This window comes from Laetiporus sulphureus (assembly GCF_001632365.1).
Source record: "Laetiporus sulphureus 93-53 unplaced genomic scaffold LAESUscaffold_17, whole genome shotgun sequence".
NCBI classification, from domain to species: domain Eukaryota; kingdom Fungi; phylum Basidiomycota; class Agaricomycetes; order Polyporales; family Laetiporaceae; genus Laetiporus; species Laetiporus sulphureus.
The window spans coordinates 166,882-186,323 of NW_024468526.1; the positions used below are offsets into that span (position 1 = coordinate 166,882).

Consider the following 19,442-nt stretch of genomic DNA (forward strand, 5'->3'; position numbering starts at 1 on the left):
AGATATTGGTGAAGCACGTGATCTGTGGTGTGAGAAAAGTCACGTGCGGACTTTTGTGGTGAAAATCTGTGACAGACGCAGCAGTGGCTACGTCGAGGAGGCATGTTGGAATCTGGGCGCAGAGCACAGATGTGAGAGGCCCCCGTGCGACCTGCGCCACCAGCATGGGAGAGTAGTAGCACGTGTGTATATAATAGGGCATGGCTACAATGGGACGGGCCATCAGTTTGGCTCCGTGGAGCCATCTTCTAGAGAGCAGGCGACTCCTGAACTCCTGGCCACGCAGCGGGCTGGCTGGAAAACTCAACATGAATCACATTTTCAACCATGTTGCCTACAGGGATGACAGCTGCAAGAGCTGCCTCGCTCGTATCTGATGGCTTGGTATTTATGTTGACATGCATGAAAACCACTCGGAAGACAGATTCAGGATTCATCAAATCACCCCTTGGACCATCCTTGCAGGATATATTGTTGAGGGATAGTACGTGTCTGCAGATATACCGGGCTGTGTCCTGCTAATGCACATGCTGTTGTGTTCCTTCAGCCACGATATGCTTTGCGTGTGTAGCAGCATTTGAGAAGCCAATGTAAGCTCATGTTGCTGGTGCTCAGATTCCTCTGTGTCATCAATGTCATCGGGATTGCAACAGGTCGCATGATTGAGGTATGGGACGCAGTTGCCATCTTTGTGTGAAATTATGAACTTTTTTTATGTCCAGTTGATCGATATCTGGCAGATTTGGACAGCAATGTAAGTGGCAGAGTCAATTATATTGCAAGCACCTCAGACTGAGCACACGTGATGGTTTCACTTCGATGTTACTGTCTTGGCTAGTGCTCGATCTCCGCGAAGCTGCTACAGCTGGGATCGAGAGTGAAGGGACGTTCTCTTATGCGCAATGGGATCTGGCTTTTGCTGCTGAAGAGGAGGACATGGAGGGCTCAATGGGTGAGCTTGACGACGTGGTGACTGAGTCGTCGAGCTTCGCATTATATGGCACGCCGCTCTGTACTTAGTGACATGTCGAGCTAACGGATAAGTGGAGGAATCATAGATTGTGTGTGTGTCCCAGCCATGTTCCTTCCGCCTACAGATCGGCCATTCAACATGAGTTTCATGCCACTCGTGACTGGATGTATTGAACGAAACTGGTGAGAACGGTCTTCAAAGAATCAACTTTAAAGTTTACACACCGCTGTGGGCATTCCGGTCCCATATAGAAGGTCGAGTGCTTCTTCGACCACGATGTCTCGCTGATGAAGCGCCGCTTGCAGCCTGAATGCTTGAGAATCCAGAGCTCAGACGTCTGGCCCATGGAAGCATGCTCACGTGGTTGAACTACGTCCATCGACACATTCATGTGTAAGTGCAGTCTACATGACTTTCAGCAAAAGTGGCCGCAGTGGTGGCTAAATATGACGAACCGGTCGGTTCTTCAAGGCTACTGAGAAGAACTACGGGGATGGTTCATTCCTGCACGAATCACAAGTTGTGTCCATCTATCTTCATTTCTGCACTTGACGGATCTAGTAAGATCGGAGCTTGCCTGGCAGCGCAAGCGCTTCATCGAAGATGCCATAGTATGTTTCCTCGATCAAATTAAGGCATAGTTCTGCTGGCATATAAGCCCGCGACGTCTTCGAAAAGTCTGTACGCGATGCTCATTCAGTAAAATGATATAGATTAGGACTTCGTAAGCTCTACATAGCTGAAGAGCTCTCTTCTCAGCTATTGTTCAGATCTCTCAACTGACATAACCGAGAACCTACGGATTAAGCAACTCAATTTATATATGTGTAGCCACTGCCTCGTAGATTGTCCGCTGAGCTTTTCTGCAGTGTTTCCGTGAAGTATGCTGGAACAGCGTTTGCCGGGAGTCAGAATCTTGAGACGAGAATGCTGACCTGTTCGAGACGTGACAGTGATAAGCCACAGCAGATGCATTATTGGCAAGACCATCCAGAAAAGGTTGATCTGAGCAATACGTGTATTATCTCAATCTTGGGAACTTTGGACAAGGCTGTAAGGCCGAAATTGAGCTGCTTTTGACACGTTTGCGTCAACGTGCCGAGACCTCATGAATCATGCCGGTGGGGACTGAAACTTGAGATAATATTATAATGTGAAAAGGAAGAACAAATCCGCACCTTTTTAATGCTCAGCGACATCGATGCATCCTGAAGCGGCAAGTAGTACCAAGGTCTCACCATATTCTGCACCATCCATGAACAGGCGGAAAAGAGGAGTGGAATTAGCTGATGACTTCGCAAATGACGATAGCGGTATGCACTTCCAGTCAGAATTGATGTACCATTCAGTCACTTGGATGGGTCGTTTCACACCAACAAAGCATCCACGGCTGCAATGTCAAACTCTCAACGAAGAAGTGTCGAGATCACGCGTAGATTCTGCCAACTCTCGAGAACCGTTATACACACATGTTCGCACATGCTCTATTGTTACACAAACACATACGATGCTCAACGAAATCAACTCAGCCTGTTGTGTACGCTGTCGAGAACATAAAAGAAAAGAGAAAAGAGAAAACATCCCGGGCTCTGTACATTTTCTCGATCGCAGACGACGTTCACTCGGCGCTTCGCAGGAACATGACATCCATCGATACCTCAAAACTGTGCTCGGTCGGATTCAGCGCATAAGAAGAGTGCGCCTTATGACGGTAAGAAGAACGCAAGTGGCTCGTGATCGCATGCTCAATCGCCAGCACGGCATCGGCAGCCATGTCCCCATAAAACACGTCAATCATATCTGTGCGCAGCGCAAGCGTGATGTCGAGCTTCGAGCATCGCTGAATCAAGTCACGGAGCGTGAGATTGATCAGGAACCAGTAGAGCCCGTCAAGGGAGGTCAGCCCTATGAACTCAGGCCCGTTCTCAGGCGAGAACGAACTGATGGAGAAAAGCCCAGCCAGCGTGTAGAAGCTCCTGGAAGCTGGACCTATCTTATTCAGCACGAGATGCAGCTTGAAGTGCTCCAAGACAGGACAGTTCTTCTTGAGCAGCTCCAGCACGTTGAGGACGAGGAAACTGTTCCAGCTTGCGACGTTCAGTGGGTTTAGGTATACCTCATCTAGTACGAACATGCGGAGATTGGCAAGTGGGAGTGCGTTGAGCTCAACCACGAGATCATCTGGCAGGCATATGATATCTGGAATCAGAGACGGCTTCGTAGTGTAGAATGCCACTCACCGGTTTGAGTGAAATCAAGGCCGGGGACAGCAATGCGAAGATATTCCAGTGACGGCCCCATGATTGCTTTGAAGAAACTGCGGAGAAGCGAAAACATGTGCTGGTACCTGTCATCGGTCCACAACATGGACAGCCTTCGCACGTTAAGCCAGAATTGAGCATGGGAGAGCTGCTTCATGAACAGAAGCATGTAACTCGACGCCCTCAGCTCCAATGTATCGATCGTGATCACGCTATTTTGCAGCAAGCTGACATCAGGAATCAGCTCCTCATTAGGCTGGACCAACACAGGCTCCCCATATCTGTCCCAGTTGAAGATATGGACACTAGAGAGTTTCAGGAAGAGGTAGAGTGAATGCAAAAATATGTGCGTGGCACACGACTCGACGTCCAGCAGTTCCAGTGTCGTAACACCCGGAAACGTGATGGCCAGCGCATTCAAAAAGTCATCCGAGATCCACGTTGTCGAGTCGATGCTGCTCAACGTCAGCTGGTGCACCTGCTCGAGCTGTGACAGGGAATGCCTGACCTCGAGCATGTTCATGTTGCTGAACATGTTACCGATGACCTCCAGCGCGCGTACGGATCTACAAAAGTTCACGAGCCAGTAGGTCTCCTCATCCATTACGTTCAGGAGGTGAGAAAAGTAGCAGAACTGGCTCACGTCCATGAGGCAAATGGAGTGAAAGAGGTGCAGTCTGGTGGTCAACAGCCACGTGCGGCAAACAAAGCTGCAGACTTTGAGCGTGAAGAAATCTGCATGCAGATGGTCTAAGATCATGTCGTGGATCTCTTGTGGGAGATGGAAGGACGTGGGTGGTGGGTCGACCTCTATGAACACGCTATAGTCATAGTAGAGTGGGAAAGGAACCCGCAGGGACTTCCACACCAAATGAAGACTGGGGCCATCCAGCAAGAGAGGAGGCTGCTCTGGAGAGATCTGTGCTGACTGACTAAGTGTCATGGATAACAGCAATTTGCCAGGGTCAGTTGGCACGTCGACAAGGCCAAGGCTCTGATCGGCAGATTGTAGTAACTGAGACACGGCGTCGGGCACCGAAGACATGAAGTGATTTGCACATGTGGTAAATGCTTAGTAAATGTCAACAGGTTTTTTGCCTTTGTGATCTCAATTTGCTATGGTTCCTTCCCACATTCCGTATTAAGTATTTGCATATAATATGTTGGAGGCAGAAATTTAAATCATATATTTTAAGAAATGACACCATTTTCAAACTCACCAAATACATTTAGAATTTGAGTGCTGTTGAATGTAATCATACATTTTTGAATTTCAAACCATCACATGTATAAAATACCCAGTAGCAGATAAAGGTGTAATTATGAATGACTTTCATTCTAGTAATCTTGGTTAGAATGACTTCAGTAGGGAAGTATGTAGAATGTAGGCATAATTACATCTTTGTCTGCTACTGGATATCTTATATATGTGATGGTTTGAAATTCAAAAATGTATGATTACATTCAACAGCACTCAAATTCTAAATGTATTTGGTGAGTTTGAAAACGGTGTCATTTCTTAAAATATATGATTTAAATTTCTGCCTCCAACATATTATATGCAAATACTTAATATGGAATGTGGGAAGGAACCATAGCAAATTGAGATCACAAAGGCAAAAAACCTGTCAACATTTGCTAAGCATTTGCCACATGTGCAAAACGCTTCATGTCTGCGGTGTTTGAAGAGGAATGACACTGATTAACAGATTGCAGCCACGTGCTCTCACGTGCTTGAGTGGCCATAAGCGCTGCCAATATTTCTGGCAGCGGCCACAGCTCCGATTGCAACGTCAGCCTGATCCAGCTCTTGAGAGACACACAGGTACTCCATTAGCGCGATTTGGTGTCTAATACAAAGGCATTGACCGGAGGCCATCTACATGCATGCTGCCGCCGCACATCTGTGGCCGCCACGCTAGCGATGGTGTCCCGTGCACGTGGGGCCACGCGTCGCGTCGGAACATTGCATGCGTTGGCGGATCCCAAATGCGATTAGGACTGTTCTTGTAGGGCTTGTGTCTGGCCCGCAATACCAATATTCAATATTCAATGCTTGAGTCATCCACGACAAGCTTCTTCTACCAACTGACCCGCTCTGCATGTCGTCATGGCACGATGTCTTCTGTGGCTCATCTGCAACTCGGTGCATGATGGATTGTCGTCATCAGCGGGAGGAGGATATAAATAGGCCAGTTATGTTTGTAACATGCACCAGCGTTAACGTTTGCGCTATTCATAGAGTTCGGGCCCGAAGCTGCTACCCATCAGTAATGCTGCCGAGACTCTGGAGTGCACATCCATTCACTTCTTCTCCGCTCAGTCTCCCTGCATCATCCTTTCATCCTGTTCTATTCCTATGTCTCAACCGCACTCAAAAGAATCATTTAGTGCTCCTTCACGATCTGTAGGCACCTTATACTATTTGTTCCACACAGATGACTGGCTTGGAATGTTCTGAAGCTCAGCCACACTGCGTCAGTTGTAAAAGCAGAGACTGTCAAGACAAAAGAGATGACATAGCCATGGTGGAGTCCTCTAATTTGGATACCCTGCTTGGTGCGCTCATGATGACATAGTTTTGCTCTCCGTCCCCTGGTATATATAATCCAGCTGCCCTATCGACTCTCCCATCAGAACAGACTCTTCCCTCCCTCGTCTGTACCTACATAATCTCTTCGGCCAAAGCGCATACACCCCCCTTCGCCTACACCCAATCCCACTCCCACCACCTCCGACACCCCCACCATGGTCGAACCAATCCGCGACGGCAAAGGGTCCAACATCGTCGGGCCCCGCAACCCCGACCGCGAGCGCCAGAATCCAGACATGATGCGCCCGCCCCAGACCGACTGGGGCACCGTGCTCAACATGAAGTGGTCCTTCGCCGACTCCCATATGCGCCTCGAGGAGGGCGGCTGGGCGCGTGAGGTCACCATCCGCGAGCTTCCCATGTCCCGTGAGCTCGCCTCGACCAATATGCGCCTGGAGGAGGGCGCCGTGCGCGATCTCCATTGGTGAGTCGCGTACTCCATCTTTCCGTATACTCGGGTACCGACAATTCTCCTTAGGCACAACGACTCGGAGTGGGCGTACATCCTCGAGGGCCGCGTGCGCATCACGGGCATCGACTACGGCGGGCACTACTTTGAGGAAGACGTCGAGCACGGCGACCTCTGGTTCTTCCCTAGAGGCGTGCCTCACTCGCTTCAGGGGCTCGAAGGCGGCTGCGAATTCCTGCTCATCTTCGACGACGGCGAAGCGTCCGAATACAAGGCGTTTCAGCTCACGGACTGGTTTGCGCACACGCCGCGCGACGTGCTCCGCAAGAACTTCAAGGTCTCCGAGGAGACGCTCCAGCACCTCCCCCCGCGCGAAAAGTTCATATTCCGCTCGATTCTCAGCAAGAAGAGCACCGCGGAGGAGACGCAGCCAGGAAGCACGCCGACTGCGCGGCGGATGACGCACAAGATGCTCGCGCAGACGCCGATCAAGACGCCGGGCGGTGAGGTGCGCGTTACGGACAGCTCGATTTGGCCGATCACGACCATCGCTGCAGCGCACGTCCTCATCAACCCCGGCGCCCTGCGCGAAATGCACTGGCACCCGTACGCGGACGAGGTGCGTGCGCATATAGTCAGCATTGCATCAATGTTGACGCCGTTTCATTTTGCAGTGGTCGTACTTTATCCGCGGCAAGGCCAAAGTGACGATATTCACCGTGCAAGCGACGCGGACCTTCAACTTCGTCCCAGGCGATGTCATGATCGTCCCAAGCAATTGTCCGCACTACATTGAGAACATCGGCGACGAGCCCATCGAGATGATCGAGGTCTTCAGATCGCCCAAGTGCGTCCCTTCTTGAATGTGAATGCAGAGTGCCGTGTCTCTGACGCACGACATGTGTGCAGGTTTGAAGAGTTCTCGGCGAACCAGTATCTCGCGGTCACTCCGGCGGATCTCGTCAAGGGCTCCCTCAACGTCGGGGATGACTTCATCAAGGCACTCGACAAGGGCCACACGCCCATCCGCGACGCATCTATGCCGTGAGCGTGCGCATCTCTCGTACCTCCGTTCCGCATTCTATGCTAACTTATTGGCATAGAACGCCGTCGATGATCCCGGATGTTCTCGTGCAGATGACCAAAGGAGTGCAGGGGGTGTTCATGGGGTAGGATAGGCCGACGCTGTATGAAGGGATAAAGTGGCCTAACCGACACTGGTGTATCGCTGCCGTGCCTGTCTCAAACGACCCTCATACATACAAAACTGCTGTAAATCAGAGTCGATGCATCAATTATGTACTACTACCGCCAGAATATGATACACTTTCTGGTCCAAATGATTGAACTTGGTCAGCGTCAAAGCCTTTATAACTCCGTCAACGGCTGTCGCGAACATTGCTATGCATAGCACAAACGGGCTTTCGTTCGCATATCATTAATGCATTCCTGGCAAGACCTAAGTTTGAGTGCCAGATTCATCGACCTTGCGGTTGGCATAGAGACCGTTGTGCGTGGAGCCCTGTATAACTGCAAACAGCGGTTGATAATTGATTGCATGAGATGCACCATTGCATTGCGAGATAATAATCAGAGTGACCAACGGAATGGCACACTTTACATGGGCAGGCGCAGAACCTGAAAGCCAAACTTGCGGGAGGATGTTGGCAAGGTCGGCGGATACCTCGGCTGCAATTATTCAGTGACTGGCAACTGCGTAGCAGATTGCCTAACAGGACTGAGGGTGATAGACGTCGAAAAATAAGAAGGATCGCCGAGATAAGGAGGGGTTCTACGTGGGCTCCACGAACGACGTACAAGCGAAAGTACTGCCGGCGCCAAACTCCAACACATCCTTTCCGTTGACAGGCGTCGCCACTTTGAGCCTGATTTATCAGTTTTAGCACACTCTGATGACCGTGCGACGGTTCTCTCAGTTCAACGCCCATGGACAGCGACCCTCATTTTCAGTCATCAAATGAAAGTGTCCCTTGCGCGTCGGTTTCGTTTAGCGACGGCTTGTTGTCACGGTAATATGAGTTGCCCAATCATAGTCACAGATTCCAGACCCTTTTTCAAGCCACAAGGACACAATTTGGATGTGGATGCTTGGTGTGGTTCATTTTATCCCGGGATACGCTGATATATCGGCTCAATCTTTTGCCGTACTCAGGCTGACTTCCATGGCTTGCGTCGGACTCCTGTAGGTTCTATCGGATGTGTCTCGGCACTGCGCTGTACCGTGGTTACGTCGTAAAATCTCTGCATTTTAGATGCAGTACCGTTTTCCCCCATGCTGTGCTCTAATAAATGCACGCACTCCGGACTGACCACGTTTCTTATTACAATGCATGGAGGCAGTGGATCACTGCGATTGAAGCGACTTATTGCAGTATCCCTCGTTCTTCGTCGCCGCGGAAGTACCCGGAGAGGCAATCTGGCTTAGATACAGGTGCGCAGCGAAGTGCGCTACAGTGTCTTCGAGTCGGGTGGGGGTGTCAAAATGCAAGAAGTGCAAAACAAGTGTCAAGTCCACGGCATGTCCACTGCAAATATTGGCACTTGTGGCAACGATGGCATGTAATGACCCGCAAAGCTGTCGTGCATGTGGCTGTTACCGTGACGATTGTGAGCGGTCTACCACCTTCGATGCAATGGAAGTGTCGAGCTGACGTGTGACGCTTCATTCTGGGGCATTAATCACGGATGTGGCGAAGTGCGACCACAGATTTGAAATGCATAGGATGCATAAAAGGGCTGCGAAGCTCAGGCTTCTTCCTCCTCTGCTATTGGAGACGTTCAATATGCCTGAGTCGAGAGACATCATGGCGATGCTCATCGGAGCAAGGTGCGTCGTTGCTTTGATTGACCTGTACCATGGCACAGATTAATTATGATGATGTTCGTGATATAGTTTTGTGGAAACATGTCTGTACCTTTCGGCCTCGGGTGAGTCTGAAGCAACTTATCCGTTAGAAAATCATGTGCAAATCCACGAAAATACTAAAGCGCTAGTGTTGTATGACTATCTCCTCACCGCTGGCGACGAGTACTGTTACATGTGGAAATCGGAGTTATCTTTCGCATCGGCGCTGTTTTTCGCATTCAGATACTGTGCAGTATTTGATATCGCCGTTGCGGTTCTATCGTTGTTGACACTTTCGAGTTGGCCTGCGCAATTGGTGAGTGACATACATCCGCTCCGAATCCTCGTTACGTAATGTGATATATGACCAGCAGAGGTAAAGTGGCAATGACGTCTATAGTTCAGAGATACTTCAATAGGCTCAACATGCCGTCAGCTGTGCCGGAATAATTATATCTCAGATGGTTTTTGACATTGTTCTTTTGGCAAGCACCGCTGGTGGGTGCATCGTATGATCACGCAGTGCTTCCAGACTCTTATGAAAATGTATAGCTTTTGCAGCACTTCGCATCTACGCAATCTATGACCGTAATAAGGCTGTGTTTGGGTTAGTTCTATGTCTGGGCCTTCTAAATCCTGCCTTGACAGTAGTAAGTATATTTCTAGAACATGAATACTCCCTTTAACTCTCCCGCAGTACTCATTTATCTCAATGAACCCACAAACAAAAACGGAGCCGGATCTTGGAGTTACGTGCTCATTCGTGACAAGAATACCCGAGAGTGTATACGACAAGTGAGACATGATTATAGTGATTTGTATATAGACTGATAAAATGTACAGCTGTAAGTTGCAAGACCTCCAGCACCACCATGCCTGACCTCACGTCTGAATTCCGGTCTCGCAAGGGATGATCAGTGGCAGAGCTTCTTCTGTTCTTGCAGATTTTATCGTGTTCGTTTTGACGTGGGTGAAGACACGACCATTCATGCACAATGGCATTCAAAACGGGCTTCAAAGGCTAATGCTCATGGACAGTACGTCTTGAATGTCACCGGGAGATTGTGTACTTATCCTTGACTTTGGCTGGACCAAGCGGCATGGTACTTTGGGTAAGTCATACGCGCTTTGCTTGCGCCCCACTCCTTCTTCCCAACCCTTCTCTCACTGACGCTTCAGGATCCTATCAATTATCAATGTTGTTAGCATGGGAGTCGGCCATCTTGACACGACATCTGTGAGTTATGCGAGTGTGAGAGTAAAGGTTTTTTTTTTCGCTGACTGCACTCCAGTTCAATGTGCCATTTGCAGCCTGGACATCTGCGTCAGTCTCTTGCTACGTCATGACATGTAGAGTGTGGTCGGCTTCAACTCAACTTCATGCTTCCAGGATGACCTCAATAATGCTGTCGCGGCTGATGCTAAATTTGCGCAAGGGTTATGCCAAAAGGAAGGAGGAAATATCATCCACTGATCCGACCTCATTGCTATTCACTGCGTTAAATATTGATGCTGATGACAAATGCCTAGCCGACGACAATAGTGCTCCAATTATTGACGGAAACCCGGATTCCAGAATGGAAAACATACTGGCAGAGGGAGAGGCTGATCTACCATATTCCGAGCCGTAGCAAACTTGATTCACAAGTATCGCGTACACAAAGTTGTAAACGTTGTATTGTCAATATGGTGTCTCCCGCTGCCTATATACACATGGAGAAGTCAGATAGCGACTGACATAATTACGTTGCCAATGCGAGTTCAGTGCATGACAGACTCATGACGTGCAAGAGGAAGCTCCGACAGACATATATCGGTAACCCTGCATTCACCATATCCTGATTTGAATTTCGGAGACCTTCCAATCTAATAACGGTACAGTCATTTTGCAATCTATGCCTGCCTCCCACCCTTGGACACAGAGATTTTGCATAAATTCGCAGATATTTTAATAGAACACGTCAAACTCAACATCCTGAAACAATTGCTCTTGCGAGTAGCGGTTGACGTGAGACTAATTGCACTGTGGAGCATTACTTAAATTCCACACCATGCGCCCACAGCTGTCGGCGCTCGTGCTACGCATTGGGCATAGGCATGTCCAGGACCCTCAGCACAGCTGGGATTGGCACATCAGAGTCAACTGAGCTGAGACGGCGGTGCAACTGTCGGACATCTGTGTTTCAGCCACGGAATAGGAACAGTGATGGAGCGCAACCATGGTTATTGTATAGTTCAGTCACATTTCCGTTCCTGTGGTAAGAGAATGATGTCCACCGCAACTTGTGGGAACCCGAGCTGCCACTGACATGCAGGTGAATTCACGCGCCGGAGTCAATAAAATTGCGACATGAAGAACGGAATGCATTTACCTCACGCTTTACCGAGTACTGAAGGCAACCACCTCCGTGCGATGGGCTTTCTGCTCCGAGATGATGTTGTTGACTTTCCCGGCCAGCCCACTGCGCGGCCAGGAGTTTGGGAGTCGCCCGCTCTCTAGAAGATGGCTCCACGTGGCCAGGTCGCACCGGGGCCTCTCGCATTCGCGCTCCGCGCCCAAATGCCAACAGATGTGTCTAAGTGGTCACGCACGACACAGATACCAGGAATAGCCACGACGGACGTCTGATTTGCACTGCAGCCTGACGGGGTGGGTGCTCCTCCGCATATACATACGTATCGTCCACTACAATGGAGAAACATAATGGAGCTAATTGTGTCGGGGAGAAAGATGAGTCCTGTGAGTCGCACAACGATTCTCGAGGGTGCGGAAGGATGAGTAGACCCTGAAGCCTTGCCGGATTCGCCATTCAAACTGGTCGCGAGGGCAATGCATTTGACGCATCCTATTTCACACGCGAGCGAGCGAGCGTCTGAGAATGGACAGTGCACGTGGAGGAGGTCAGCAGCCTCAGAGTTGCATCCTCCTCCTACGACATTATGAAAGCAGTGTGCTTTGAAGACAGAAAGAGGGCGACACGCCATACACATCACTTTTCCCTCTGCGACAGCTGCGAGCCGCATGCGCATAAGTTCATGAATGGTCACAATGACAATCAGCCGAGTCCAAAAGCCAGGAGGACGTGTTGTCAAGATGACAGAACGATCAAGAGACGCCGATAATTGCAAAGATTGATGGCTCCGGCAGAATAGCTAAGCAAGCTATTGAGTTGCTCTGATCCGAGAACAACAGCGTCCGAGCACTAACCTAAAGCGCTCATGCAATGCATCCGAGAGTTAAACGCTGCGTGCGAAAGAGCGCAAGTGAGAGCCTGAAGAGAAAATTGAATGAGCACGTTTACAGCTAATGCAGAAGAGCCTCTCGCATACATCTCTCATAAATAGGGCATCGACATCGACACGGATCTCACCCATAAATGTGGACAGATACGTCACCACCAGTCAGAAGATGCACGGAGATAGCCAAGTCACAATATGAGGCCTAACTTGACGGAAGGAACAGCGTAGCTCTGACGTCCAACGTTTCTGCGAACAATTCAGGAACATCGCAGACTCACCATGCGCTCTTCTAGGCGGTCATACAACCCGCGTTCCTTCTGCTATCCTGAACTCCGGTAAGAGGGGGACTAGAATATCTTAGCGTTTTTGCGAGGGAAGCAGCTTTATGGACCTTTTCATTCGCACAATATAGGAGATGGGATGTCGACTCAGATAAATTCGGACCCGGCGGGCTATTGCGGCTTCGACGAGTGGTACGATAGCCATGGAAGTCGTCGCCGCAGCAACGACGAGAAATCTGGATAGCAATGCACGTTGGCAGTGCACAGACAGGGCATATGAAGGCAAGATCTTCTGGCGGTCTCTCTTTATCGACTATTCTCGAGGTGTTCAGAATCAATGAGCTGTCTATTTTCTATATATCTCGGGTATAGTCACACAACCATCGGACTTCTATCATCTGGATTACTTTTTCATATCGTATACTAAACGCGTAATTACGGACTAATACCGCACGTCATGATCGGAGGCACATACGTGAACAGCGGGACAAAGTCATTATGGAGTATCAGCGAACGTAGCAGACGTCCAAACGCCGGGTGACCAGGAACAGACTTGCGCGGGTGACTTACGATAGACACGGTCAACGAAGGGAGGGTATATCCTGTAAGCAGCAATGATGGGAACGAGATGAACGGCACCACAAGCAATTGCCTCTGTAAATACCGACTAGCGCAGGGCACGTCTGATGCATCCACGTCTATGCAGCGGCACGCGAGGGGTGGCGAGCGAGAGTCGCTCCGGTCTGCTGGGCTTGAATACTGCTGAAGCGCTGCAGCTCCTCGGGCTTGACATGGACCTTCCCGCGGAAGCCCATCCGGCGGGCAGTACGCCTGAGGAACGTGAGACGGTTCGAATAGAGCGACTCGTTGATGGACTGGACACGAGAAGTCGTACGCTCGATTGGCTCGCCAGTCGGACTCTTCTTGGTGGCCTCGGCGACCGCGCGGTCGTGACGCTGACGCAACTTCTTGATAATAGTGGCCTTCATAGCGAGCTTAATCCAGTCGAGGGGGATGAACCAGACAATATCCTGAAAGTACGATATGAGGGGCATTGTACACGATAACGAACCAGATCACGACTTACCCAAACCCAAACAATACCGACCCACCCACCAGAAATACCGTGGATGTCAGTGAAGCCCCAATTACCGTACACAGCGATAATAGTTGACACAAGCTGCGCCAAACAGAATGCACAGAACAGAGCGACGGAAGGACGCTCCATGAAGAAGAAACTGTGCGACCGCGTGACGAAGATAAGGGCTTGCGAGATGATGGCGACTTGTAGGTAGATAATCGAGTGCAGAACTCTATCGTTGGGATATGCGGGCATGTGATTACCATTTTCGTAAGTGACGCCGAACTTGCGGAAGAACCAGTCGGTCCTCATGCACATCGCAACAAGAGCAATCCTAGAGGAGGTAGACAATTAGCAATCAAGCAAGACTGACATTTGACACGTCTGCACGTACGTTGACAGGGTGAGGTACAAGCCGTACGCAATGGCGAACAAAAAGATCTCCGTGAGATCCCAGCTATCCGGATGCATCGAAGGCAAGACACGGTCAACCGAGAGGGTCATGATGGTACCATCGTTGAGCAGAGCAACGACCAGGATCATGAAAGGCGGGAAGTCGAACTTGAAGGCGAAGGCGAGAATGGCGAAGCAGACGACGATACGAATGGTGACGGCACAAGCGTAGATGGAATAGTTACGCATACGCTGGAAGATGACACGCGAACCACGGATGGCGTGCACGATGGTAGACAAACCAGGCTCCGTCAAGACGATATCAGCAGCACCACGAGCAGCGTCGGTGGCACCCTCGACGGCAATACCGACATTGGCACGGGACAGAGCAGGAGCGTCGTTGGCACCATCACCAGTCATAGCGCAAAGGTGACCAAGACCCTGAAGGCGCTTGACGATCTCATACTTGTGCTCGGGGAAGACACCAGCGAAACCGTCGGCGTCAAGGATCATCTCGTCAAGGTTGGCGTACTTCCCTCCAGCCTCTGGTCCCTCCTTCAGCACCTTGGCAGGGTACATGTGATCACCGAGGCCAAGACGACGACCAGTCTCTTTAGCGATAGCGAGTTGGTCACCAGTGACCATCTTGACACGGACACCGAGAGCCTGAGCATCGTCAATGGTCTGTTTGGTGTCAGAACGGGGAGGATCGAAAATCGGCAGGAGACCGATGAGCTCGAAACCGTTACCCTCGGCCTCGGGGTCCTGGCCCTCGACTTCCTCGTACGCAACAGCCAAAGCACGCAGACCACGAGCGGCGAACTCCTCAACGTCGGCCTCGAGACGGTTCTCGATGTCCTCGGTCTTGTTGCGCGTGCAAAGCTCGATGATGATACCGGTCATACCCTTCGTAACGCGCTTGAGCTTGCCGCTCGACTCCTCGAGGTATGTGATCTCGGTACGCTTGTCGACGGGGTTGAAGGGCTTGAAGTCCAGAAGCTTGATACCATCGCGTGCGCGCTTCGGATCACCAATGGCGCCAACGACGCAAGCATCGATGGCATCCTGGTTCTCAGTACGGGAAGCGTAAGCGGCGAGCAAAATGACATCCTCGGCGGAGAATGGGCCATAGGTACGGACAGTCTCGCGATCGATGGTAAGCTTGTTGGTGGTGAGCGTACCGGTCTTGTCAGAACACAGGATGGTGACGGCAGCCAGCTCCTCAATGGCAGTGATACGAGTGACGATAGCCTTGTACTTTGCGAGCTGCTGAGCACCGACAGCGAGCGTGACGGACAACACAGTGGGCATGGCAATTGGGATGCCGCCGATCAAAAGCACCAGGATATCGTTAAGACCGCGACGGTAATGGTAACGGAAGCCGGCGTATAGACAGAAGATCTCAGCGATGACGAAGATACCGATGGAAACGAGACAGAAGGTGCCAATCTTGGCAAGAACCTTCTGCAAGTGACCGGTGGAGTCATCGTCCTGGCCGACGAGCGATGCGGCACGACCGAAAAATGTGTTCGCACCAGTGGCGATGACGACACCTTCGGCCTCACCCTGTTTACAAGTAGAACCACTAAACGCAAAGTGAGCGATGGGCATGAGCATATACGTAAAATAAACGCTTACGAGAAACACTGGTCACCCAACTTCTTGCTAACGGGTAGGGACTCTCCAGTCAGCGCGGCCTGGTCGATAGAAATGTTGATAGCCTCCGTGAGACGACAGTCCGCAGGAACGACATCACCAATCTTGAAAGCGATCACATCACCAGGTACGAGGTCGGCCGAATCTACCTCGGCCCACGAGCCACCACGCTTAACCCTGGCCTTCGGGGCGAGAGAGTCCATGAGCGCCTTCACCGCGTTACCGGCGCCACGCTCCTCGTAGAAACCAATAGCCGAGTTGAGGAACAACAGAATGACGATACCGACGAAATCTTCCCAGTCCGGAGGTGAGTGCTCGCCGTTCGACAGCACAATGGCGACGAGTGCCGCGCCCTCCATGACCCAGGACAGCGGATTCCACATGAAACTGAGGAACTAAAAATAGAGCGCGTGTGAGGGATCGACGGAAGCGTCTATCAAAAGGAAGCACAATGACATACCTGAAGAAATGGATTCTGCTCCTCTGCCTCAAGCCTGTTAGGACCGAATATCTCCAGACGGCGTTGGGCCTCCTCAGGTGACAAACCAGCGTCGTCGCACTGGAGCAATTGGAAGACATCCTCGACGCCGATCGTTTCGAGGTCGACCTTCTCCTTGTCGTAGAGATCCTCCGCACGCAGCTGGATTTGCGACATATCAACATGAGCATCTGTAAAAGATAAGGGACACGGTCAGCGGATCGACGCGACGCGCCGCGCCAAAGGCGCTGAGAGGTAAATCACGTACGTGTGGCCTCAGTCTCTTCATGACCGAAATCCTTGTACTCTCTCTTCTTCTTCTCCTCGTGGGGCTGGTTTGTATCCTTAACTGGCTCCGTAGAGCCAGCCTCCTTCTCAACGTTGGACGACATGAGAATGAATGCACAAAAAAGTAGGGGGAGGAAGGGGGAGGAGCGGTAGGAGTAGGGAAAACCCTAACGGTGGCAAGCGCGGTTCGCTAACGCGAAAGAGACAACGCGGCGGGCAACACTTTGCGGTGCAGAGGTTGTGGAAGGGAGGATAAAACGCCAGCACCTGTAGCCGGCACCTTATATTCGTCTTGCCCGGTTCGACAAATCGCACGACCAAAGACTGCCAAACACAGCAGCCACCGGCCAGCCTCGGTGTGCCGAGCGGACTTGCCGCACGAAAATCTTGCCGAGATCAAGATCGGCGGAACTGTCGCCCGAACTGCCTTATGCGTGAATTCTGCGGCTCGTCCCTCCTCCGTTCCCTGTCGGGTACCGACGGATCTGTTCGCCCTCTTTCTCTTCCGCGCCGTCTGTCATAGCGTGCACGGCGTCGGGCGTGGCGCCGGGCGCAGGCGGGACGCTCATCCCCTCAGTCGACGGCCGAGAAGTGTCGCTCGCGCCGGGATTGTCTCGCCCTGTTCCGCCCCACTCGACATTAATAGTCTAGTGTGCATGAGGATGAAGCGAAGCCTCAGTGTTCTGGCATAGCGAATTCGATGCGTGGTCCAGTTGCCTTCAGTCAGTTGACATCCCGTCCAGAGCTTGTGCGTTACGGCGGATCCAACCTTCGTTCAGCATCCTTGTCTTGGCCGTCGGCGTAGCCGAATCAGCTTCGACTTCCTGGCATCGCTTGTATTGCGACCTTACCCCTTCAAGCCCCCTGTCATTTGCTTCGTCTGCGTTTCAAGACCCACGGCCCAACGTGCAGTTCCGCTTCTTATGCATGACGGCATCGACCTCGGGTGTGTGGACATTGCCTAGGCAGTGCTTTGAATCTCGCTCTGGTCAAACGGCATTCACTGAAACTGAATTGAACTCGTTGAAGTAGCTCGAACATCACGACTAGATCTGTGCGCACGGTACCGGAAACGTCTCCGCATGCACGGCCTTCCGACATCGATTATAACGTGCATTGTCATGCGACCCTCTAATTCCGCCTACGCATCACACCCCTGAGACTTGTTCTCCTTTGGTTCTCGCCCTGGCAGCCTGATCATCGTATCGAGGTCCATTGGCATCTTCTGCACGCGTTTGCCTTCCCAAATCCGAAGTGTCCGAAACGCTGCTATAGCCGCCGCAGCCGCCCAAGCCGCCCAAAGCAATTGCACAACGTCTGAGTCAAGGCAACCGAAGCCCTTGGATGCGCCTGAGTCTTGCCCTGCACGCTTCTTCTTCGACGTGGCCAGTGAAGATGGCTGGGCACCAACAACGCGCACTAAGGACGAGCACCACTGAGACGTTCTTCATCAGCGTATAGGCTGAGCCTTCTGAGAAGCGCAAATGCCGAGCCTTACGTTGCATTTCTCGTCCACAATGCCCTCGCCTGCAACATCGTTCCAACGGCAAAACCGCGGTGGCCGTTGCAGTCGAAGACATGCATTGCCCACCTGTTGTACCCTTACCATCCCGATGTTGACGAGTAGAATCCACATCGCTCGTATGTTGCGCACCATCTTGCATCAGCCGGGCTTGGGTGGGCTTTCCATCCTCGTCCGGGCCAAGCCCTTCCTCGCCTCTTATGCGGCGGACGGACTTGTACGATAAACGGCCGGCCCGCAGTCCGTGCCGCCAGCACGCCGATCTCTGAGATCCTGATCAATTTTGCTTAGGCATTACTGATTTCTCGTTCGTTTGCTCTTGATCAGTGTGTATCTCATCCAATAGCATGCGCATTTGATGACGACTTCGTACGAATTTCCAATACGTGTGCCTACGGCAAAGCGTCGGCAGGAACGCTCGCGGGCAGATCTCCCACAATCAAGGCAGAAACTGCCTAAGGCTTCGCAGCAACCGGTATGATTTATCATGTCTTAACATCCGATCGAAATGATCCAGAACAAGGGGATGAAAGCGCTGGAAGGAGAATTTGACAGGATGCCGTCGGAATCAGATCGGACGAACCTATTTCGGGCGCTCTTCATGCTGTAAGATTCGACCGGACGATCGTCCCTTAGCCGCGGGCATCCTGGATGCCCTGGGAGCGACTCCAGTATTACGTACGACTCCAGTAGAGCACTCTTCAATTGCTGCCATGTTATAACGTGCGGACCCCCGTGCGGTCATTTGACTGAACGCGTCCCCTTCACCGCTCTCAACCTTGCCGTGCCGTCCGTGAAGTATTTGCGGCTAACATTTCGGAGGGCTCCCTGATGAGCGCGATAAGCGAACCCGAACCGATGCACACACCTACATGCACCCCAAAAATACCAGCGCGCTCAACGCCCCCTCGCCAGCAAGTACAGAACAGCCTGTGTGTTCAGTTGCTCAAAACTTGAAAAGCACCCCGAAATACGCATTCGATGCCCGTCTACGAGGAAGAATCATCCGGACTTGGGACATTAGGCTAATGTCGTAACGGCGCTGTGGCTGTGGCTCCCGTGTCCGTCGTGCACGGAATCGTTCTTGCTAATCCTCGTTGCAGATGCATGGATTGCCGGCGGACAACATGGAGATCGCCCTCTGTACAGCGTAAGATCATACACGTGCAGAAGGAAGGGATACGCTCGAAGAACTGGTCGGACGAGCAGAAAAGGACAAAGAGGCCGACCCCGCCGACCCTCCGAGCGCCCCACAATGACATTCAATTCGTTATCCACGTTCGTTCCCCACAACACCTGTGCATTGAACACCGAGCACCGACCGCGGCCGACCGCGGGAGACGTATATAAGGCGTCCGTACACACGAGCAGCATCTCCCCATGGCACAACATCCCGAAGTC

At 51.5% G+C, this 19,442-nt stretch overlaps 8 protein-coding genes across 8 annotated transcripts in view; 4 read left to right on the forward strand and 4 right to left on the reverse strand.

The window, feature by feature from the left end:
- The window catches only part of LAESUDRAFT_652070 (uncharacterized protein), a gene marked incomplete at both ends in the record, with an annotated part of 19,233 nt that extends 18,711 nt beyond the window's left edge, over positions 1-522 (forward strand). Inside the window, one exon of the mRNA XM_040904333.1 lies at positions 341-522. Coding sequence (XP_040764734.1) covers positions 341-522 — 182 coding nt within the window. The remainder of the gene's footprint in view (positions 1-340) is intronic.
- A 2,069-nt stretch (positions 523-2,591) lies between these two features.
- On the reverse strand, positions 2,592-3,838 carry LAESUDRAFT_713829 (uncharacterized protein; the record flags this gene model as incomplete). Its single annotated transcript, XM_040907020.1, has 2 exons — positions 2,592-3,154; positions 3,214-3,838. 2 exons carry the CDS (start codon positions 3,836-3,838, stop codon positions 2,592-2,594), a joined length of 1,188 nt encoding a protein of 395 aa, XP_040764735.1.
- A 6-nt stretch (positions 3,839-3,844) lies between these two features.
- On the reverse strand, positions 3,845-4,030 carry LAESUDRAFT_631847 (uncharacterized protein; the record flags this gene model as incomplete). The annotated part of the gene is made up of 1 exon (XM_040903406.1): positions 3,845-4,030. A coding segment is annotated over one exon (186 nt), but the record flags the coding sequence as incomplete, so codon positions are not given.
- A 1,952-nt stretch (positions 4,031-5,982) lies between these two features.
- Positions 5,983-7,284, forward strand: LAESUDRAFT_652213 (Bicupin, oxalate decarboxylase/oxidase; the record flags this gene model as incomplete). Its single annotated transcript, XM_040904345.1, has 4 exons — positions 5,983-6,251; positions 6,306-6,855; positions 6,911-7,083; positions 7,146-7,284. 4 exons carry the CDS (start codon positions 5,983-5,985, stop codon positions 7,282-7,284), a joined length of 1,131 nt encoding a protein of 376 aa, XP_040764737.1.
- A 1,089-nt stretch (positions 7,285-8,373) lies between these two features.
- Positions 8,374-9,546, forward strand: LAESUDRAFT_725310 (uncharacterized protein). Its single transcript, XM_040908801.1, has 3 exons — positions 8,374-8,864; positions 8,954-9,084; positions 9,151-9,546. Exons 1-3 carry the CDS (start codon positions 8,547-8,549, stop codon positions 9,455-9,457), a joined length of 756 nt encoding a protein of 251 aa, XP_040764738.1. The 5' UTR covers positions 8,374-8,546; the 3' UTR covers positions 9,458-9,546.
- LAESUDRAFT_725313 (uncharacterized protein) lies at positions 9,388-10,834 on the forward strand. Its single transcript, XM_040908802.1, has 10 exons — positions 9,388-9,418; positions 9,537-9,600; positions 9,655-9,752; positions 9,800-9,896; positions 9,929-9,931; positions 10,011-10,139; positions 10,199-10,214; positions 10,282-10,339; positions 10,395-10,426; positions 10,493-10,834. Exons 2-10 carry the CDS (start codon positions 9,564-9,566, stop codon positions 10,731-10,733), a joined length of 711 nt encoding a protein of 236 aa, XP_040764739.1. The 5' UTR covers positions 9,388-9,418; positions 9,537-9,563; the 3' UTR covers positions 10,734-10,834.
- A 2,321-nt stretch (positions 10,835-13,155) lies between these two features.
- LAESUDRAFT_812355 (plasma-membrane proton-e) lies at positions 13,156-16,752 on the reverse strand. Its single transcript, XM_040914398.1, has 6 exons — positions 16,500-16,752; positions 16,214-16,422; positions 15,736-16,148; positions 14,099-15,682; positions 13,711-14,038; positions 13,156-13,654 (listed from the first exon to the last, which is right to left on the reverse strand). The coding sequence occupies exons 1-6, from the start codon at positions 16,621-16,623 to the stop codon at positions 13,322-13,324; spliced, it is 2,991 nt and encodes a 996-aa protein (XP_040764740.1). The 5' UTR covers positions 16,624-16,752; the 3' UTR covers positions 13,156-13,321.
- Positions 16,753-17,660: 908 nt separating this feature from the next.
- Positions 17,661-18,176, reverse strand: LAESUDRAFT_758824 (uncharacterized protein; the record flags this gene model as incomplete). Its single annotated transcript, XM_040912501.1, has 2 exons — positions 17,661-17,954; positions 18,018-18,176. 2 exons carry the CDS (start codon positions 18,174-18,176, stop codon positions 17,661-17,663), a joined length of 453 nt encoding a protein of 150 aa, XP_040764741.1.
- Between the last annotated feature and the right edge of the window lie 1,266 nt (positions 18,177-19,442).